This window comes from Mycteria americana, chromosome 15, assembly GCF_035582795.1.
Source record: "Mycteria americana isolate JAX WOST 10 ecotype Jacksonville Zoo and Gardens chromosome 15, USCA_MyAme_1.0, whole genome shotgun sequence".
In the NCBI taxonomy this organism is placed as follows: Eukaryota; Metazoa; Chordata; class Aves; order Ciconiiformes; family Ciconiidae; genus Mycteria; species Mycteria americana.
In genome coordinates this window covers 10,070,292-10,092,587 of record NC_134379.1, presented here as the reverse complement: position 1 = coordinate 10,092,587, position 22,296 = coordinate 10,070,292, and the positions used below count along the sequence as shown (strand labels likewise).

General features: G+C 54.5%; 1 protein-coding gene across 5 annotated transcripts in view; it reads right to left on the bottom strand.

Moving 5' to 3' along the window:
- Window positions 1–1,152: 1,152 nt before the first annotated feature.
- GTF2IRD1 (GTF2I repeat domain containing 1) overlaps window positions 1,153–22,296 on the bottom strand; it is a 68,371-nt gene continuing 47,227 nt past the window's right edge. For 2 of the 5 annotated variants that reach the window (XM_075518299.1, XM_075518298.1), the window contains 15 exons: window positions 22,010–22,099; window positions 21,394–21,456; window positions 20,851–20,916; window positions 19,431–19,614; window positions 18,181–18,239; window positions 17,932–17,997; window positions 16,999–17,082; window positions 15,809–15,992; window positions 14,939–14,967; window positions 9,357–9,404; window positions 5,898–5,975; window positions 3,753–3,945; window positions 3,242–3,279; window positions 2,172–2,308; window positions 1,154–1,381 (listed from right to left, as the gene is read on the bottom strand). In XM_075518299.1, the coding sequence (XP_075374414.1) occupies window positions 1,307–1,381; window positions 2,172–2,308; window positions 3,242–3,279; window positions 3,753–3,945; window positions 5,898–5,975; window positions 9,357–9,404; window positions 14,939–14,967; window positions 15,809–15,992; window positions 16,999–17,082; window positions 17,932–17,997; window positions 18,181–18,239; window positions 19,431–19,614; window positions 20,851–20,916; window positions 21,394–21,456; window positions 22,010–22,099 (1,394 nt within the window). In that variant the 3' untranslated portion in view covers window positions 1,154–1,306. Of the gene's footprint in view, window positions 1,382–2,171; window positions 2,309–3,241; window positions 3,280–3,752; window positions 3,946–5,897; window positions 5,976–9,356; window positions 9,405–14,938; window positions 14,968–15,808; window positions 15,993–16,998; window positions 17,083–17,931; window positions 17,998–18,180; window positions 18,240–19,430; window positions 19,615–20,850; window positions 20,917–21,393; window positions 21,457–22,009; window positions 22,100–22,296 lie in introns of all 5 variants that reach the window. The other 3 variants (XM_075518303.1, XM_075518300.1, XM_075518302.1) reach the window with 3 other exon arrangements.

Here is a 22,296-nt window from a genome sequence, read left to right as displayed (position 1 = left end):
GAAAAGCTGTCACGAGCGACTTCTTTGATCCTGTGTCTACTACCGTCCACCCTCCAGCAGACCACGGCCGCTGTTTTCGGGGCAGGTTTTCTCCGTGAAAAGGCTGTGACCTGTCCTGCAGCCTGGAGGGACGCCCAGCAATGGTCACCCGACAGTGACGCCGCGCGTTGCTGCTTGGGACGACACCACAGCCACAAGCCCCAGGGCGTCTCGCTTCACTGGGGGTTCGTGCTGGGCTGCATTTACCTACACACAAGCCAGGATGTTTCTTCTCATTGCCTTCTTACGCCGCCCTCGTGCCGGCACTCGCTCCCGCCCCGTCTCGCCCGTGCATGGCTCTCAGCGGACACAAAGCACAAGTTAAATACATGTGATGGTCGGTGCCATTAGCTTCTGCTGCCAAACTCTACGAGTGGAGTGGAAGTAAAATTGCAGGAATTTCAAATAACATCCCTCAATTTACTGGGTTGCTTCTTACATGGGGCAAAGGAGCCCGGGGGCTCCCCTGGATGCTCTCACCAATGCCACCGGCAGCTCTCGGTCCAGCGTTATGGAACCAGGGGAGCATCAGCCCGTACTTACTGTGGGAGCTTCCCACAGCAAGGCATCAAAACCTCTTAGATAATCGTAACCAGTGGAGGACTTCACCAGATGAAAATCTTTTCCTGGTTCACAAGCCAGCTAAACGCATGCAACCAAAATTGCTTCTGTGCCTTTCCAAGCAGGAGGCCAGACACGAGAGGGCTTGGGGGGATCTCGCTCCTTGGGGGGCCTGAAACCTCCTTCTCGCTCAATCCAAACCCGCTTCTGCTCCAGAGCCAACAGGACTCGCAGGCGCAGGTCTCTGATGCTCGGAAGGGCTGGCTCCCTCGTCTGTCACCGCTGCAGTTTGGTGCCACTCCTCCTGCAGCTCTGTAAGTAAATTTTTACGCCTTTGATCTAAATTGAAGACAACAGTGGCAAATGAGGCATTAAAACATGTCAAACCTCTTGGTGTCAAGCACTGGTGACACTAAGGATTTGATTGAGCAGCCAAAGCACGACAAGGTCTGTCCGGGGGTGCCCTCCTGCACTTACTCTTGCCTATAAATGCTATTTACCAATAATATACGTAATAAAATAAGTACTTTTAAGAGCAAGGCAACACTTTTTATTTTTATTTAAAAAGGCCTTGATGGCAGGAATATAGTGTAAAAATCATTGGAAAAACTAAAAGGCATTGATACATATTGGAATATACACTTTTTACATAAATTACATTTATTTATTTATTCTTTCATTTGAGGTTCTTATTCGGTATTGAGGTCTAATAGTTAATAGGTCCTGGGATCTGGACGTTTAGACCACCATAGTCTAACATGTACATGTTCATGGGCCATTGCTGAAAGAGAGGGAGAGAAAAAGAAGGCAAAAGTCTCTGTTAGGACACAACACAAAACCATGCATACATCAAATCTCTGACGTGTTCCGACATGGGCTGTTGCTCTCACTTTCCAAATAAGATAAAAGAACCAACCCCAAACCAAAACACCACTGGCAAACCTGACAAGAAAAAAACCTTCTAAGTTTATATTTCTCTTGTGCCTTTTTTTTTTTTTTTTAAAGCATTTGGTATCACCCACGACCGAAGCCAAGCCCTGAGGGGGAGCAGTTGGATGCATCTCCCTGCTTTTCTTTCCTATTTTCACAGATTGGATGCACGCCGGAGCTCTGCATCGCTCCCAGGATGGAGCCGAAGCAACACTCCCGGCGCAGCTCAGACCACGGGGAACTGCCGGGTCCTGCCGAGAGGTGCTACGGGGCCGAGGCGCCGCCGCCAGCACCCGTGTTTTAACCCAGGGGGGTCGGGGGATTTGCTCAGGCTGGTCTCGTGTGTGGCTCCCGCTAACAGCACGCACCGAGCATCCCCCGAGGAGTGATGCGGGAGAGCCCCAAGGGGCAGCGGGCGCTTTGCTCCGCTGTCCCCGTCCCCCCAGACAAACCCAGCAGGAAAAGGCAGCCCCAAAGCTGCGTCCCCTCCTTCGCCAAACCTGCTTGTGCCATTTTACGTCACACTTTATAGTGTTTGTCAGGCAGAGGGAGGTGGTGACGGTTCGAGGAGAGCAGAGAGCAGCATCCTGAAGCAGAAAGATAGGTAGGCAGTAACCCCCCTAGTATTTGGAAGGCTTTACCACAAGTGAGATCTGATTTGTTGATGATGTAGACTCCATATTGGAAGAGGAGGAAGAGGAAGATGAGGAAGAGGAAGATACCGAGTTCCCTTCGGAGATCCTCTTCCGCTTCCGTTTGGGAACGCTGGTGTCTTTCTCTGCAGGGAGAGAGGGAAGGCATGAAGCGTCCGAGCTCTGTGAGCGGCCCCTAAATGCAGGGGCCCCGGCCACTGCTCCGAGCTTGCCTCCCGCTGAGTGTCCCCCTGATCCGCTGTGCCACCGCCGGTGACACAGGCTTGGCCTCCACGACCTGGCACGGAGCCGCCAGCTTTCCTCAGGCACCGGCGAAGAAAATCCCCACAATAAGCAAATCCCAAACTCTAGCACTTACAGAGCCCGAAATCACACAGACTTGTGTCCGTGCTGGATGCTTTGGGGCCGGGAAGGTGCCAGCTCTGATGACGATATGCCCACATACATCTGCATATAGGATATACCCATATACATCTGCATATATAAAGTTTCTCGTGCATCTCCTTTTACATTTTGTTGCAGGCATGCTCTTGCTTGCCAGATCTCCCTTCTCTACCTCGCCACCTATTTTCATAAAACTAATACGATCCTACTTATCTCTGGGGCTGCTAATTCTGACACATTTGGTTAAAACTGGCTGAGGGTTATTGGGGAGGATGGGATAGGGGGAGAAATGCCTTCCCAGCAATCACAGAAACCTTGTTTCCTTAGAAGCTCAACTGCTGAACGATGGCTCAAATTAAGGGCTTTAACCAACGAACGGCGAGTAAATTGCTATCGGGAAAGGCATAATCAAGTCCTCCAGAACACGCTGAAAGTTTGAGCCGAGCAGCCCAGTCCCTCCCCAGCTCACAGAAGTGCGATTGTCGAAGTTGATGGTTTGCTGCGGAACAATGCTGAGCCTCGCTTTTCTTTTTCCAGGTCGGATCTTCTCCCCAGCCTCCCCCGGGGATGCGGGAGGTTCGAACGCCTCCCCACGGCCCCCATCCGTTTTGCCCATATATTCTCTCTGCCACAGGGCAGGGAAAGCCACGGTTATTTCTTAGCCCTCTGCTTACCTGTTTGTTTGGCCTCAGTGCAGATTTCGGCAAACGGCCTGGGTAAGAGACAAGCGGGGTCAGAGCAGGCGGACGCCGTCATTTCTCCCCTCCGCGCCTGCCTGCGCTGGGACACAGCCCAGGCCCCGACCCCGAGCTGCCTGCTCTGACATCCCCCTGCACGGGGATGGGACACGGAGGGAAGCAACCCGAAATAACTCAGCTGGGTCTCTGAGCCATCCCCGCTATCTGCCCCCGTGCCGTGCCCCTTCCCAGCACCATCATCTCAAACTGCTCAAGAAAGGGGATAAACCGGCCCCGCTGACACTTTGCTGTGCCCACCCGAGGCCGAGCACGTCCCTGCGGCGCAGGACAGCAGATGCTGGGGACGGAGCGGGTCCTCTGCGGGTACGCGGTGGCATGGCCCCGCTCCGGTGGCCCCACGGTGACTTACCCCACTCGTGGCTGGAGAAGCAAGGGCAACGCTTAATGAACAGAAACCTTCCCCAGTCGCAGAGCCGGGGGAACTTACTGGAGCTGGTTTATAATCACCATCCGGATGCTCTCCCGTGCCTTCAGGATCTTCTCCAGCCGATGGATGTCGTAGGTATTGGGGTTTCTAAAAGGGATATCATCTGGCAGCCCAGTAACCTCCACGGCGTCAGGACTGTCCCTGATGAGTTTATAGGGCACCATGACGGGCCGGTTCAAGCCCAGAGCCTCTCCTGTAACGGCAGAGCAGAGGACAACGCACCGGCTTTACCCCCCAGGGCTCCGGATCCAACCAACCAAAGGACCAACAGCCCTGGGAGGACGTTGGGAAGCCACGGCTGCCGTGACGCCCGACCTTTGCTGCAGTCACGTCCCATCCAGCCATTTCACGTCTGCCTGCCCAATGTACTGCCTGTTCCATTAGTCGCCATTTAGGATCCTGCCAGGAGCCTCAGGTGAGGGCTGTTTTACAACACCAGCGCTTGCACACCCAGCTCTGCTCCGTGCAGAGCACAGCCGTCGCCACGCTTGCGCCTGTGCCTGGGCCAGCAGCAGCAGCGGGGGAGACAGCCCAGGAGAGAGGGCAAATGGGAGAGGTTTGTCCACCTCCTCTTGCCTCCGGCTGTCAGCAGTTTTGGGGGTCACTGGGGTGGAGATTACATCCGTCACTCATCACCACATCACATCGCTCCTGCCCATTTTTTGAATCACTTTATCCCTTTGGCCTCCACAATATCCTACGGCAGTGAAATACCACAATTTAATTCCTTGCTGCATTAAAAGGACTTCCTTCTGCGTGATTTAAAGCTGCTGCCCACCTCCCTGGGTACCCCTTTAGTTCCCTGCGCGGTGGGGAGCAGCGAACATCCCTCTCCTGTACTGGTCCTGACTGTAAGAGCCTGCTCTTGCCTGGTGTCTCTGCTAGCCCCAAACCTGGAGGTGCGAGCTGCCCCTCAGCCACGTTCCTGGCTCTCCTTGCAGGGAGTTCGTCCCTGGAGCCCACCTGGCATCTCGTGCTCCATCAGCCGTGCCTGGGCCATGGGAACGCAGGGATCTGCTGTGGGCTCAGCCCCCGCGTGGGCCGAGTGCTGCTGAGCCGGGGCGGACGGGGATGCGCAGAGCGTGGGCACCAGCCTCCCCGGGGGGCTGCGCCCGTACGCTGGCACCTCCGTGGGGGCAAATCTGCCCCCAAAGCAGCACACAGCCCATGCTGCGAGCAGCACCCCAAAATAAACAGGGTTTGTGGGAAGGACGAGCAGCCTTGAGAAGGGGAGACTCGAGAAAGGAGGAGAATGACATTCCCCACTGCTTCGCTATCATTTGGGCTATTTTCCTTCTCCTTCAGGCAATTATTTTGGGGAGAAAGGTGAGATACTGCACAAAACAGTGGGGTGCCACCGAGCCGCCGTGGCCCAGCTGCGCAGCCCTGGGGTCTCACGGGTGGAGAATTAACCGCCCAGCACTTACGCAAGTCACGCCCAAACGGGGCCAGCCACGAGCAGCGGCAGCCCGTCCCCGCGGGGCCGAGAGGGTGACGCCGCTCGGGGCCGTGCGTCCTGCGGCTGGCTCCCACGCTCCCCCCACCCAGCTGCTCTTCCTACGGTGCCTTTTCCCCATGACGGGTGGAAGGAAGGGTTTGCTAGGCAGCACGAGGAGCCTGCAAACAGCGTTTTCAAATCTTCTTCAGTCTCCTGACCTCCTTTTCCACCGCGGCTCCAGCGAGCTTTTCCCTGGCCGTGCCTCCTGTTGGGCTGTGGCTCCAGCCTTGCTCCCAGCCCGGCAGGCAGAGCAGGCAGGGGCTGCCTGCCAGCAGGCTGGCGCAGGGCAGGCACGCTCAGCGCACACACCACGGCTCACGCCAGCTCAGGACATGTTAAAAACACATCAAAGGCTGATGCCAGACTGAACAAATCCTGCTCCTCGGCTGTGGTTTTTTTCCATCCTCCCTCCCCTCGCCAAGGAGGAGCTGTCAACAAGAAGGTCACAGTCCCACCTGCCGGGAGCGGGACACGGGAACGTCCCCGGGGACGGGCTGTAACGTGAAGCACTGGGACGAAACCTGTGCTGCAGCAGGCTGCCGTGCGCTCGGCCTATAAATAGAGGCCTTCAGTCGAATTAATTTTAACTATGGCTGCTGTCAGCAAAAACAAACCTGCTTGGCGATGCATGCAGATGGGAGACTCACCGTATTTTTCATTGAAAAGCTCTTTCACTTGCTCTCGGAGAATCACCTTCTCTCCGAGCCTGTTGGCATCATCCTCATCTGCAAAGCAAAAAAGGACAGGGAATAAAATACCCCATTTCTTTCGGAGCCCCTGGCGAACCCATCCCACTGTCACAGCGCACGACCGTGTCTCTGTCCCTCTGCCCCGGCGCAGCGTGGGGACGCCTCGGAGGCGGCTGCTCTGCACTTGCACCTTGCGTCGCATTTTAGAGCCGTGCAAAGTAGCTATAAAATGCTGCCAAATTTGCATTTGCCACGCGCTGCCACGGCTGAGAGCATTTTACATCCACTTTGCGGTGCTGTAAATGACTGCAAAATATGCAAAGCGATGGAGACTCAGGCCCTCAGTGCCACGAATGCTCCCACAAGTGATATCAAGGAATGAGATAGCACTTTTATAGCTGGGCTCCTAAGTACAGTATTGTTTTATAATATGCCATATAATCAGCTTGGCTTTACTAGCTTTTTTAATTATCCTCATCATGCCAAACAGTTTCTCCTCCGTTCTCTCATTTCGAACGACGTGCCTATGTCAGTAGATTTTTCCCCCAGCTATTCAGCATCCTCCGGGGCCTCCAGGAAAAACAACTGGGGTCAGTACCGGCCCCCTTTGATGCTTTTTCACCCCGCAGGTATAAAGCACCAACTGAATGAACCTCAGCCGTCTCTCGCCGCGGTCACTCCTCCAGCCCCGGGCCAGCCGGGGTGCGCGGCGCAGGGCCAGCTCGGTGGGGTCTGCTCCTGGAGAGGAGGCGTCACCCCACGAGCCTCGCCGCACCCAAGGCAGGCGTTCTCACCCGGCTGGCACGCCACGGGGTGGAAATCCAGGATGGTTATTTGAAACGTCAAGGTGAGCGCTGCAAACCTCAGCATGAGGGATCCGAGCATCCTCTGCCCCCGGTCTGCAGGTATTTAATTTGATTTTGAGCAATCGCATGATTTTGATTTTGGTTTTGAACAATCACACGGCTTGCGATTTTGTTTTAAACGCAAGCTGAAAACCTGACGCGAGTCCCTGCCTCCCTGCACGGGGCCCCAGAGCCCACGCTCAGCACTCCCAGCAGCAATCACACGCCTCGGCCACCCTGCTGCTGAGGGTCCTGGAGAGGAGCTGGCACCCTGACATCTCTGCACCCTGCTACTGCAGGGTATGGCCTCAAAAAAGCCTCTTCTCCACCTGGAAAACGACCGCTGTGTCCGGATATAACTAGGAGTTAAAAAAAGGGTGACGTTTCTGCGAAGGAACCTCAGGGCCGAGTCGTGCTTCAAATCCAGAAATGGCAACAAAGCAGCTTGAAAGGGATGGAGCAAAAAATAAATAAAATAGGAGAAAATCAAATAAGTGTCGCCAGGGAGCTCTGATTTCAAGACCCAAGCCCTTGCCTTGCGGTGCCGCTCCCGAGGCCACGGCAGGCCGGCGGGGGCAAACCGTGCGGGCTCCCTCTGTGACTTCCTTGTCATTGATGCTCAGTTTCTGGGCTGTACATACACACCCATAGGGATGTGTAGATGGTAGCAGACAAAGAAACACCAAAATTAAGTGTTTTCACTTGTTTAATTCTCTGGGATTGAAAAACGCAGCAGCTCTTTCCTTTCCGCTCATGCCCTGAGCGACCTGAGTGCAAGAAACAAGATCCCAAGGGGGTTTTTTCCACCTTGAGATGGGCAGGACTCCCAAATTCCCATCCAAGGACACAAAGAAATGCCATGAAAAATCTGGAACTGAGCATGCAAAACAGAGAAGCCAGAGAGGAGGCTCCGGCTGGCGGCGCCGCTTCCCGGGGACCTGCCCCTCCGTCCCCAGGCGCCTGCGGGCGAGAGGGATCTCCATCTACCTTTGACTTTATCCATCGGGGTTTGGCAAATAATCGACTCGAGGAAGCCCCTGGCACCCCTGGGATGTGCTGAGTCCTGCCCATAAAGCAGGTTTATGCATGCTGCTGGCTTCAGCTCTGCGTTATCATTTTTTTTTTTTTTAATTAAAAGAAGTAGCCAGTTGATTGACTTATTTTTTTCCCAATCCTACTTGCCTGCAGCAAGGAGCCCTGCACTCCATACGCACCTACATACAAGATGACACATTTTTAAAGCACCATTTGCTCTTTTCCAATAGGACTTGTCAGAGCTCGACGTTTCTTTTAGAAACACCAAGTCACATTTAGTAATTATTAGAAATGGGGTTTAGGTGTCTGCTGTTGGACGACAGGATCCAAAACACCGCCTATTCTTTTAGTGACTTAAAAAAAAAAAAAAACAACAACAAAACCAAATCCAAGGTATCCCACGGATAAACAAGGGTTTTGTCGGGGTTCGCGGTGCCATGTGCAGAGCCCTGATCTCAGCAGGGAAGCCACGGCACAGCCAGGCCGGTACCGGGCAGAGCCTCCCTCCTCCCCGTGCCGCCGCCAGCGTCCCAGGGTGCAGCTGCGGGCGATGCACGTCCTCCAGCCAGCCACCGCGCTCGGAGTAACAGCCTCCCGTTATCTGAACCCCCGGCCTGAAGCCTCTTTCGTCAGGGAAACAGCCGCTGCCCAACACATCCCACCGGGAAAGCGGCTCAGGTCCCTTCTTCAGGTAAGCCCATCGTGTCCACGAAATACCCAGCCAGGGCAGGCTGCTTACAGCGGTCAGGATCTGGCCCTGAATCTTAAGAGGATAAATACATGCCTCTTCCCCCGCTTCCAGCTTCAATAGGTGCAATTCAGTTACAGCCCTGTGTAAATCCGGAATAAACCCGCTGCCTTTACTGAGGCTAGTCCACAGTAACTCGGGTTTGAATACAGCTTGAATTAGTTCAACCCACGCGTGTTTTCGAAGCGGAGCTATAAACTTGCGGCAGCAGGCAGTTAACATCTAGACACGCGGCCAGATCCCAGCTGATAGGACTAAGGCTAGATCTGCAGGAGATACGCCGTGCCCCGCCGCAGAGGCAGGCAGGTGAGCTCTTCTTTACTCCTGTAAATCAGTATATATGTTAAATCCCCGGAGCCTACATGACTGCACACCGGCTCTGCCCCAGAGTATGCGTTAAAGCAAAGCAAAACACCCCAACCCAAAGCTCTGCAAAAGCTCCTTATGAATGGCAAGTGTTTGGGTTTTTTTTTTAACAAATTAATTGCTCGGACACATGGATGAGCTGAGGATAACGTGGCAGGTTGGTTTGTCTGGAGCAGAACCGGCACCAATGCCCAGGGACTGCAGCAACGGTGCTTAGAAATGCAGAGAGGATTAATACCAACAATAAAATACTGTTAAACACATCCTGCATCATTCAGTTCTTGGTATCACAGGGAAACAGAGCAGAGAGGAAAAAAAAAAATACCTGAAATTTGGGGGTTTAAGACATTTTCATTCTTATATTAAAACGCAAGTGCATTTCTTGTCTGCTACCATCTACGATGCATCAACTGAGCTACGTACCATTCAAGGCAGCGTAGGCTTTTTCCAATGATGTTATCCGTCTAGGGGCTACAGCGCAAGTTAAAAGAAGACATAAAAAAAAAAAAGAGAGAGAGAGAGAGAAAGAAAAAGAGAGCCATGAGTGCTGCAGCTTGGTTTCTTGGTCACAAACAAAAGCAAAACCCAGGATGACACTGTCCCTAGCAGCTTAAAGTTCCTCCTGTCCCGAGGCCCCTTGGCACAGAGATGCTTTCGGTAGGTAAGTAACTGCCCGGAGGGCTGGGCGGGCGGGCTGGGCTCGCCACCGTGCACCAGGGGCCCGTTCTGGGACGCGCTTGGGCCCACGCTACGCCGCACTCCTGAGCAGCTCAAGGGTCACACGTGCCCGGGCACGCGGAGCCGAATTGCAGCATTTACGGCACGCGCCAAAGCAGCAGCGGTTGTGCTGCGTGGCCACGCCGGAGGAGAAAAAAAAATATCTGAGGTTAAAGCAGATGAAAAGCAAACAGGGAAACTGTGTCAGTTGTGCAGCAACGGGAGGGGGGAGAACGGGAGAAAAAGGGATCCCTAAGGAGCGGCTGGTGCTCGCCACTGACTCCAAAGTGACGAGCGATATCAAAAAGAAATGAATTTCCTGGGGAAAAGCAGCAGCGATGGGGCTAGGGCCAGGATCTGCGTGATGGGCAAAAGGAGGAATGAAGCGGCTCATCACGCTGAAGCTGGCAGCCGTGGGGAGAGCCGGCGGGGGGGGACAGGGGCCACGGGTGGCGGCACCAGGGAGGCTCTTGCTGCCAAATTGCAGCACGTGGGCACCGGCAAACTGGAGGGGATGGCGGGAGAGAGCAGGGGTGCGTGTCCGAATTTGCTGAGCAGAGATACGAGCAATCTGAAGTAGCTCCAAATATGCATCAGGCATTTCAAGCAGGCTCAGGAAAGCAGCCATTGCAGCGCGCAGGAGACGAGAGCTCTGCCAATGCCTCTGGCCCGACCGTCTGCGCGGGGAGAGCGCTTGGGTTCAGCGGCACCAAAGGAACAGAAATCGCGGGTTTTGCACAGGGCAGCTGCAGGCGCCGACATTTCGGTGCAGCCCACGGTGAGCAGGGTGCCGAGCCGGACCCTGCGCTGCCTGGGCTGCAGGCGGACAAATCCTGCCACGGGCAGCTGGTGGCTGCAGCACCGCCACTCGCTGCCACGCAGCAGGACCCAGCCGGAAAATAAGCGATGCGGCTCGTTGCCTGGTCCCCCGAATCTCTGGGTGACACCCTGCCTGCGTGGACACCCTGCGGGCAGCACCCACCGCGCAAAACGTTTAGGCAAATAAGCAATGCAAAGGGGAGAGATGCAGATGGGTCACGCTGGCACTGGGAAAGCCAAGCTAGAGTCCAAGCCAAGAGGGAGCGAGGTCCTGGCACAGCTCCCATCAAGGAGGAATGCAGGCAGGAGCATGGGCAGGAGCGCAGGCAGGCTGCAAGCAGGCAGGAGCGCAGGCAGGCAGCACGGAAGAGAGGCATACAGCAGCATCTTTCCAATATGAATCAGAAACGGTTTCGGAAGGGCAGCATGGCGTTTCATTTGGTTGGCAGCAACTCAAAGGCATTTTCAGCGTTTCAGGTGAAGATTTCAAGGCGCTGTTATGAAATCACATTGATTAAGAAAGATAATTAAAATTTCTTGTCCTGGTAACCCACATGTACTGCTCAGCCTTAACCACGGGAGGCATCCCACCAGGCTCACGGCCGCTGCGCTGCGTGGTACGGAGCGCATCTCTAAGCGCCGGACCACAGCTGGGATGAAGCGGCACCCATCTCGATCAGCACCCTGAAAAAAGGGGGCTTGGGGATCTCTGAAGGACACGTCAGGATATGAGGCTGCTGGGGAGCGGGGGGAGGCAAGAGCAAAGCAAACACCAGGGCTGGGATGAGCTGGGCGATGGCGCTGCCTTCCCGCCGGCACGAGGATGCCACGCATGCAGGCGAAAGGGAAAAGGAGACAAAAAATAGGCAAAGAAAAAGGTGATTGGAATCACGGAGGTGCTTAGAAACAGGCTTTGAAGCTCCACAGCTACTCACGCTACCGGCTTGATTTTCCACCTTCAGACTAAAACCACTAACCAGCTGAACGTTAAAAAATAATTCACCCTGGGTAACAGGAAGGAGGATCAGAAGGAAAAATAACCCGGCTGCTCCCGTGGGGCTAAATGTCGGGGCTGGGGGTGACGGGAGAGGAGCATGGACCTCGAAAAGCAACCTGGTGATGGAGCAAGATGCGCTCAGCTCTCATCACCGCCCCATCAAGTGTTTTCCTCTTTTCTTGCTAGGAGTTTCCAACACGAGGCACATCTCATCAAAGTCTTGTGGAGGATTGTGCTCTTGTGATTAAAAAAAAAAAAATTATAAAAAGGATGCCTGGATGTGTGGTTTTTTTAATTAAAGAACACTGCCTGCCCTACTTTATTAATTGGACTATGGGAAATAATCTATCAGGGTGGTAGAGAGTTTGGGGAATAGGACAGATGGAGCTGGTGTACATTTTCAATCAAAGCACATAAAAATTAACATACAGAAAGATTTTTTTGGTGTGTGCTAGATTACTTATGCTTGATATTTTTTTTTTTTTCAAAGGCTCAAATTAAGCCTGTTTTGTATCTCTGTGCCTCAGGAAAAGAAGAAAAGAAAGGATAAGTGCTATGTTTATAGCGCTGGAGCTTCACCCCTGCTCTCCCACTTCTGTTTTAATGCCGAGAGATCGTTCTGCTTTGAAAAAGGGGTTTTGAAGGTCTTTTTTGCAGAGCAGGTACCAGCGGTGGGGAGAAAAAAAATTGGAAATCAAAAGGAAGATCTCAGGACTCCAGGAGGATTGTGCTCCTGGATTTAAGGCCCCGGGGAGCCACGCAGGTAAAGTGCTGGCAGAGGCACCGGTGACCTCGGGGCCATCGTCCCACTTTCGAAAGGCTGCAAATCCGCACTGCAGAAGGCGGTCGCAGCCACTGACCTCCTCCAGGCCCTGGGGAGCACCACCGGCTTTATGTTTCCAAAAAGCAGCCTCATTCCCCCCACCCCAAACCCACCTTCTGCAAACAGCATCCCCGCAGGCACGCGCACCCCAGCCGCCTCTGCGCCGGCAGCCGCACCCCCCCATGGAGACCCATTACGGGGGAGATACCATCTCGACAGAGAAATTACAGAGAATCTTGAGAAAAAGCGTGTTTGGCGCTCAGATTATATTGAAATCCTTTTATCTGTTTCTGTCGCACTTAACAAACGGGTGTCCCCAAAAGAGGGGTAAGGAGGCGGCCAGTCCTCCGCGGTCCTGCAGTTATCTGGGATGCTCTTTGCAATGCAGGAGGTGCGCAACTTGTTTAAAGCAAATTAAACCCTGTAATTCAACCTAAAGGCGACTAAAATCACCCCATAATAATAATAATAAAATGCTTATGTTAAATTTCCCTTTTCCCTTAAAATGTATATTTTTCATGTAATTTTTGGCCAAAATGACCCACAAAAACCATAACCTCCCTTATATTTACACAGTCATCTCCTGGGCTTTCCAGCTTTTAGACGCCTTTTCAATGCCATCCTGCTTGGGAGTAACTATTGCTCTCATTTTAACACTCCTCTACGAAATAAAAGTGATTTTCATTGATTTTGTTTTAACGCCAAACATGCACTCCTGCTGCTGCTCTTCATTTTACATGGCAGGACTTTACTCCACAAGATTGAGGTAAAAAGAACACTCTTAAATTTAAATTTTTAATGATCTATGGCTAGTTGGAAATCATTAATTTTGTTAAGGCAGATGAAAAGTGATCAAAGCCAAGGCAGCAAATGCACCACTGTGTTGCCACCATCCACTTTGGTGTAATGGGCTGGAAAAGCAGACGGGAGGTTAATTGCTGTCAACGGGGATTTTTTGGGGGCAAAATACAAACAGCCTTTTTCTCAAGGAGACATTCTAATGGTAGTCTGACTACCAGAAAATAATTATAAGTCTTGGAATTGTCTCCGAAGATTTAGCAAATATATGAAATAGCCTATAACAAATTGAGATGGCAAGTAAGAAAACCCCTTCACCTGTGACTGCTCTTATTTAAAACCCCTGTGGGAGGAGAGGGCACGAAGCCCCAAGCCCGGCAGGGATGCCGCAACCTCCTCCCGAGCCCGCTCGGGTACCACAATACGCAGAATAAAATATGTCTTTGAGTTCGTGCTAGCGTGGGCCAGCCCGTGGTGGGAGCGTTCAGCTGGAGAAGGAGGAAAAAAAAATGTTGTGCATCGAAAAGAAAATCAATTTCCTCTACATCTCTATTTATCAGGCTGCGTTTCCAAGCCAGCTGGCAGGTTGAAGTACTTGCCTTCTGATGTGCTCCTTTGTTAATGGTGTGATTTGTGTCAGATCAGCGTCTCCTAACGTAATTATACCGATTACGGCGGAGGAACGGGAAGACAAGATGTGGCTGGAGGAGCGGATACATCCTCGGCTCACTCTGGCGTTACAGCCACGTAATTCCGTGGAAAACCAGAGTTCTGCAAACTTGCATTTCACCGAGGGCTCGTTTAGGGTCCAGCCGACACGAGCCGGCACCTTGCTGCTTAGTACCGAAAGACAGGAAGCCTAAACCCAAAGCCCACGGCGGTCTCGGGGGACCTCCCCATCGACTTGGCTGGGCCATAGGCAGGGATGCCGAGGGCCGACGCTCAGACCATGCCCTGGCTTGAATTCCTCAGACAGCTCGCCTTTTGTTAGAGTCCTCTTGCGTGTCTAACACCTTTTTGCTGTTCCCAATAAGGGCATATAAATGTTTTCCTCTTGGTCATATTTGTCTTCCCTAAATTGTGCCATCCCCATGGAGGCTGGCCAAGGAAACGGGAAGCCATCAATAAAGATGACAACATTTTTTGCACCCATCTGTGCTCTCCCAACAGTTGTAATTACAGACATTTAAAACCGAGACAGGTTTTTACCCATGTTTCTGATGGCAGCTCTCTTTCCTGGGCAGCCTAGAAGCAAGAGACAGAGCTACCGCAGCAATGCACGGGGAAGGACACAGCTCCGGGATGGTGACTTCTGCTGCTGGGTACGGAGCGCACCCGGGACACCCCATCCTCCCTTCTCTCACAGCTCCCCCAGTGTTTCCACACATGGGGTGCCCACGAGCTGGCGAGGGCTTTCGCTGCCAGGCTGCTGCAGCCCAACGCGGACCCTGTGGCTAATCACCCCCTTCCCATGGCCCTCCCTCACCACCGAACCTGCCAGCTCGTTGCAACGCCTACTTATTTTAAGAAAACGCTTAAGAAAGCGGGTGCTTTCCTACATACAGAACGCAGATCCCTGCCCTAGATGAGCTCTTGAAAAATGCCGTCATTTCAAGGCAACGGCAGCAGTACCAATGGGTGCTGCTAAGGCCAGCTGTCTCGGTCAGGGGAACCTCAGCAAATGCGCCAAACAACAACAAAACCAAAGTGGGAAGCCCAGGAAAGTGAAGTCAAGGGCAGCCTTCCTCCATCTGATAAAATTATTGTGCGCCATCCACAGCTTACAACTCCCTGACCACCACTAAACACTTGGCCAATGCATTGCTTAGGCAAAAAGGCATCATCTCTTACCGGGTTTGGGGATGAGTCCTTGAAAAGGCCTGTAAAAAATAAGGAAAAAAGGAGATTTAAAATGAAACGCCACCGGGAAGCCAACACGCCTGGCCTGAGCATCCTCCCGCGGCCCAGGGAGGGTTAGGGCTCAGCCTGTCCTTCGCATGCTGTGCCACGACTCGTGCCGGACCAGCGAGCTCTGCGGGGACGGGGTCCTTGCGGTCCCCGGGGACACGCGCCCTGCTTGGGGCAGCACGCACCGTGGCAGTAAGAAGACAGGCAGCGTGGCCCAGCGAGAGGGGGATGGAGCCACACTTTAAAGCCTCTGTTGCTCCTGGTCTCACCTTACAGCGATACAGTGATGAAGCGCCTTTCCCCTCCCGCTTGTGTCCATCCCCTTTGGCTGCAAAACCCGCAGGAACCTTTGGCTGCAAAACCTGTAAAACCCGCAGCCCCTTTGGCTGCAAAAGCCCCTCGCAAACAGCCAGTGCTCGGCACCTCTCCGAGCGCTGCGGGACCCTGAGCACTGCCCTTCACCAGCAATAAACCAAGCAACGTTCCTCCTATCTCAGGACTCCTAAGAAAAGGGGCTGGGATTTCTCTGCCCACACAACCATGGCACCGAGCACCCTTTTCTCCCGCCAGTGCCTTCCCCACCACCTCCCCAGGCAGCAGACAGGAGAAAAGAGCAGGAGTCTCTATTTCACGGTCCCCTCCTTTCCGCCGAACCGTTAACTGCCAGCTTAATAGCCATCTCGGGGGCTGGAGGCATTTATAGTATTGACAGCCCTGCCCCGATGGGGCTGGCAGAGCTGGGGGTGCATTTAGGTCGTCTCCCTCTTCTCCCCCTCCTGCTGGGCGGGGTGGCTGACACCTCTCGCCACATACCTCGTCACAGTGAACTTGATTTTGTCGGCGACAGCCAATATCCTCTCCAGGTTCTGCGAGCCGAAGGTGCATGGCTTCCTGAAGGGGATCCCGGGGGGCAGCCCCTCTATAATCACCGACCCCGGATTGCTCTTGATCCGCTTGTATGGCACTTGCACGGGGTATTTAATCCCCAAGGCCTCACCTGGGAGAGAAGCGAGCAGTAAGCGAGCAGGACACCAGGGATGTGATTTCTACCGTGGCTCCGGCTCCATCCCCGGCCCCGCCAAAGCACGGCATGGCGTGAGCAGGCTGCTCGAGGCACCACGTCAAGCGTTAGATCAAGGACCAACATTTTCAGGCCGCCTCCACAATGGGAGCGGAGGGGTCCCAAGGCAGCCGTGAGCATGCAGCAGAGCTGGTGGGGCCAAGGAGAGGCACCGTCCTGCACCATGATGCTCATGCGGCACGCTGGGAGGGACGGAAAGCCGCTGCTCTTTGCTTTGGGACATTATTTGGAGGTAACTCCATAGGCATGTTCCCTCTCTGAGGCTGGCTGCAGGACCGAGGCTACACATTTCCTTGCAAATAACTGCTCTTGCGGGTACCTGGGAACCTGCACAAGTCTTACCGCTGCCTAGAAAACGGGGATAACAGCATTTCCCTGCCTTGCTTGATACAGGACAGAGGCGGGGGCAGGCAGGCCCTGGGAGTGCCCTGCAGAGCCTGGGTAGGTGCCCTGGGGCCAGGAGGAGCAGCAGCGACTCGTCCCCAGCGCTCCTGCGAACGCTCGCTACGGCCCCTCCTTATTCCCTTCCCAACCTCCCACCACACCCCACGATCCCACAGCTCTGCCGCTGCTAAAATGAATTTACCATCATTGTTCTTCATGGAGGCGGGGTTGAAAGAAAAAAAAACCCACCAAAACACGACCGGGAAGGGCAGGCAGCGGGAAGGGCGGCGGCAGGCTCCCCATCACAGGCTCCCCGTGCTGCATGGGAGCCGCCTCGGCAGCAAGCGCCTGCAGCAAAGAGCACCAATTCCCAGACCCTCCGTTCCCTCCCCGGCCCGCCGAGGTGCCAGCCGCTCAAGGGGGAGGCGAGAGAAAGCGCCTGGCAAGGAGGAATCGGGAGGAGAAGGGAGGGATAGGGAGGAAAAAATGAGGAGGGGATAAGGAGGGAATAAAACCAACTCCCGCCCTGGTTTCTCACCGTATTTCTTATTGAACAGGTCCTGGACTTGTTCCCGCAGCGTGTTAGCGATGTCTATTCTGGAAAGCCTGGCATCATAATTTTCTGTAAAATAAAGAAACAATTATGGACTTCTGCTGGTAAATTAAAAGGCACTCTGTGACTTTTAAGTAATGCCATTTTCTAATTATAGGAAAGTCCTTATCTCGCAATTAGCTAATCTCTGGAGTGGGCCATTCAAAGTCCTTAAAAATAATCTAAACAGAAATATGTTTTTTTCCCCCACCTGTTTTCTAAGAGTAAAAGCCACATGAAATCGAAGATTCAGTTGCGATAATTACTGGCATTAAAATAAAAAGCGCTCTAAAGCCTCCCTGAAAAGCCAAAGCCCTTGAAAAGCCTCCGTCCCTCTCTGCAAACCCTCGCAGGCTCCTGTGGCCTGAGGAAAAGGGATGCTCAAGCAGGGCAACACTTGCCCACGGGCTTCTCGCCATCGCTCCTTTCCCCGACAGAGCCGCCGGGCCGGCTGCCGGTGCACGCTGGACGGGAGTGGTGTTCATACAAACGTCGCCTGGGTGGAAAAAGCCCCAGAAAAGGCAAACTCTGAGGCTTGGAAGACTTAATTATGCATCCCGCAAGGTCAGATGGTGAGATAAGCAAAGCTGGTTAATTAGGGCACCATCCAGAGTGCTTTGAGCTTCTTCCTTGGACCTACAGGACTGCCCTCCCCGGCTGCGCGTCTTGTCTTCCGGTTGTCTGTCCTTCCCATCCTCTCAGCCCGCCTCCTCCTCTCCTCTCCACCCTCCCGTCCTTGCCTTGCCTCGCTCCTCTGCCAACCCCCGAGCCCTGACGCCCCGCGGCCGCTCCCTTCCCACATCTGTCTGCTCTGCGCAGCCCCCGCAACGGGCCAGGGACTCTGCCTCAAACCTCCCCCAGATGCCTCCAGCCCCTCACCTTGAAAGCCCTGCCTCTTCACAGCATCCTCCAGCAGCGCCTCGCTCGAGTCCCTCTCGCTGGTGGCTGAGACAGGGGACATAAGAGGAATTAGGATTCGCAGTGCTGCCAAGGGGGACGCACAGGAGGGGGCTTCCAGCCAAAAAATGAGGTGGGGAGGGAAGGCAAGAGACGCGCTGTAGGAAAACGCTCTCACTCCTCTCCTACCTAGTCCTTAACGGCCCGGCTGCCGGGCGTCTCGCAGCCTACCTTTGGCTGCCAGGCTGTCCGACGCCGGCTCCTTTACACCCTCCGCCAGCAGCTCCGGTCTGGAAAACAGCGAGAAGCAGAGGGCACGCGGGTGAGCTCCCCGGCCAGCAACACCCCGCTGCTCCAGCATCCCCTAGGACAACGCTCCTACAGCCACAACCCACTAACCATGTCTGGCTAACGCCATGTTAAAGCTGCTGCAATGCAGCAGGGGAATTTTGGAAGAAATTTTCATGCCGACAGACTCTTTAGTGAGCCAATGTGACGCTCCTTGGGACGAGATTAAGCTGGCGATGGCTGAGCAGCTTAAATCAGCTGTTACAGACTTTTAGGAGACACGGTCCTGCATGTTTCTTGGGGATGGGAGAAGCTGTGCATGGCTCCTTTCAACATACAATCGGCCCCAAAAATTGTCATTTGCATATCTAGCGCTAAGACCGCACAGCAAGGCGATAGCAGGGCTCGTTACGAGCTGCGCTGAAGCTGAGCTACAGAGAAAGGGGTCTGGGGTGCGGACAGGAGAACCTCCAAAATGTGGTCGGGCTGGGCTGGGAGCTGCTGGTCCGATACCACAAAATCTCTGCGCTCCCAACGTTTATTTTCCATTTCAGCTGCCCGCCACATCGGTTGCATCAGCTCTCTCCTCTGCAAGGGAGGCTGAGTCAGCACTTGGGTGAGAAACCCCCCAAAATACCTAAAGACATTTTTTAATTCATCTCTGCTGGAGCCGTTCCCTCTTGCAGGGCAATGCTGTTGTGTTACATCGCTCCTGGCTTCTCACAGCCCCCCCAGCTCCTGTGACACCCCCTGCTCCCCAGTGCACCAACAGCATCTTCCCTGATGCCCGCAGCATCCCGCTGAGGCACAGATGTGCACATCTGGACCTCGGCCAGAGCTGCTTCCCATAAGAAAACCCTCCAGGGCTCCCAGCCCCATTCCTTGCCCCACGCCTGAGCACCCTGAAAGTTAAAGGCTCTGGCTCCTCTCGCCCACCCTGGGGTGCTCCCTGCTGCTGTGGCCAAACCTTTGCAAAAGTGGGTTAAAACCCCAAAAGACATCAAGGGAGAGATGACACCACCACCGCTGCCTCTCGGGGATGGCTCCGACAAGGCAACAACCCTTGGTTATTTCTAATCTAGCAAATTTATTGAAGGTGGCCAAGTGATGGATGTTCCCCAGGACACTGCACAGCAGCGGGAGCTCCGAGCAGGAACATCCTCCCCAAGGGACAGCCGCTCCACCTGCCTTACCTTTTAATGACAAACTGGATATTGTTGCTCGCTTGCAGGATCTTCTTCAGCTTGGCAATCCCGAAGCAGTTGGGGCGCCGCAGCAGGATGCCCTCCGGCAAGCCCACAACAAACAGGTCCTCGGGATACATCAGAAACTTGGAGTAGGGAACTTTGACCGGCTCCGATATTCCTATGGCTTTCGCTGCATGGGGACCAAATCTCGTTAGTTTGCTGGACCTCCATGTCGGGTCAAAGCAGCAGCGACACAATATGTTGGGGGGCGGGGGGCTGGAGAGGTTTTTGGAGACTTTGTTGTCACTCTGGGCCTGGTGGGGTTGTCCCTGGTGGGGAAGTCCCTGATGCTGGCAGACACAAGCCAAAGGATAGAGCCAGGCAGCCTCCAGGAGCTGGCTTTTGCATTTGCTGCATTAACACAGTTTGCCTTTCAGTGGCACACATCGAAGGGGCTTCCTATAAAGGTTGCAAGCATCTCTCCACAAGGCAATGGGACCCCACGTCCAGACCTCCACGGACATCCCTCTGGCAGATGAGGGGACGGGGAACGTGCCTGGGGGTGCCCTGCCAGCCTGTGCAACCCAGCACGGCGAGGGCTCCCTTTGCTCCGCTGGATATTGCCAATAAGCAACCAAACAGCTAGCGCCCGGCAGCGCTGCTCGGCCAGAGGTAAAAAACCAGGACAAAATCCTACAAGTGTGGGCGAGGACTCCCAGTCCGTTACTAAAGCGTGGGGTGCATCCAGGGCCAGCGCTCCGCCGGCCGTTCAGCTGCATCCCCAGCGCCCGCCCCAGCCCAAGAGCGTCCCGGCCCTTCTCCTCTCCCCTGGGCGCAGGGGGCTCTGGCAGCCCAGGAGCCACAGCTCAGCTCCGCTCCCGGCTTTTGGGGACAGCCGGGCAGAGCCGCACCTCCTGGTCCTGCCAGTGGCAAAAACTTTCTGCCCGCTCTCCAAATGCACGCGTGACCTCGCTTGTATTTTTTCCAGGTTAAATGACCTTTCTAACAAGGGGTGAGCAGAGCATGCCGAGTGCCAGCCCCCGGTGCGGGGGTCCCGCCAGCCTTCCTGGGCCCCACCGTCACGACCTCGGGTGGAAAACCTCTCTGATATTTCAAACAAGCGATGGGGGGGAAACACTTTGGTCCTTCCCTCCGTGGGAGGAAGGCTGAAAGTCACGGCAGCAATTCCTGGGCTGCAGCCAGCAAAAAGGCATCGAGGAAACCAAGGGGAAGAGCTGCAATAACAAGGCCCGGGGAGATTTCAAATGCATTTGTAAGCCCAGCAGACAGCAAATGAACAAATTAGATTGCACCTTTACTCAGCCGCCGGTTTGGAAATGGTAGGTGACATTTCTGAGCAATTAGGAGCTCCCCACAGCAGAGGCCAGCACTCGGCATGATGAACATGTGTTAATGACGGTCTTACCGTATCTTGTGTTGAACAAAATTTCAACTTGTTTCCTCAAATGACTTAAAACGTCCCCTATACCATCTGGAAAAAAAAAAAAAGAAAAAAAGAAAAAAAGAAAAAAAAAGAAAAAGAAAAAGAGAGAAATGCTCTGAGAAATCAGCTGCCTGTGGGGCAAGCAACGCACAGCGCAGGCGAGCAGCCCCCGGCCTCTGGCAGAGCCGGCTGCGCGCTCTTCACGCCCCCCAGATTGGTGCCGGTCCTCTGGCAACTGCCTGCAAGCTCATCCCCGAGCGAGGAAGGGCAGCAATGCACCTGCCGCAGAGCTGCGCTAGCAGCAAGGAGGAAAAAGATAGGGAAAAAAGTAAATCCAGGCAAGAGAGGGGAGGACAGAGCCCGAGAACACGGCAGTGTCCTTCCAGGCTGAGCTTTTCGGAGGCTGAATGCTTTGCTGATAAGGCAGGAAGCCCAGGAAACCCAACCCAAAATACATCTGTGTTCATCCATCCTTCCAAAAACTTGCAACGATCAGGCAACGCTCGGGGTTCATCGCACACTCACCTGATCCATCCATCTGCTTTTCCTCGTGTCGCGACTCCTCGCTGGACCCCTTCTCTGTCCCTGCTGAGGAAGAGGAGGGTTGGTTAGTGTCAGCAAAACTGGACCAGATAGGAGCAGGAGGTCTCCAGGCCCCCTGCAGTCACCCAACCACCCCCTTCCCCTCACTAAGCTCTGAGCACGCATCCCCAGCGCGGGCTCGGGCTGGCAGCATCGCGCCAGGAGCTGCGTAAGCAGAACAAACCCATCGCCTACATCCAAGAGGCCTGCCCGCCCTTCGGCGTGGGCTTCCGGGGAGAGGCGAGACCCAGCACTCGGCATGAGCGAGGGCAGCCGCGGTGCCAGCACAAATCCCCCAGGTAAATCCCAGTCGTGAGCTGGGCAGAGGAGCCGGGGTTTGCAGGGAGCTGTGGCTGGAGAGAGACTGGGAAGGAGCGGCGGTGCCAGAAGAGCCACCAGTTTGTCTGTCAGAGCTCCCAGCTGGCCTGATTGAGGCCGTGACTCTGGAAGCGGGTCCCCACTCCATCACCTTGGCTCATAAATGGTATTAACTCATTTCTGACACACACACAAACCCCCGTGCCCCCGCGCGGTCTCCTGGATGCTTCATTTCTGGTACCTGCTACCGTTTCTAGGATGTAGTTCGACTCCTCCGTGGCCATGTGCGTGGGCACCGGGTCGTGCATCTCATCCGAACCGGGCGATCGGTCTGCGGACAAAACCCCACGGGCAGCTTTTGTTTTGATGGGTTCAGAGGGTCCTGGCCCACCAGCAAGGGCTGAGCGAAGGGCCCCCCGGTCCCGGGAGCCCCGCACACCACGGCCCCGCACCAGGAGCTGCTCTGGGGGTGCATCTGCCTTCGTCCTCCCCGGGACCACCCGGAGCTCGTCCCTGAAACACACCCGA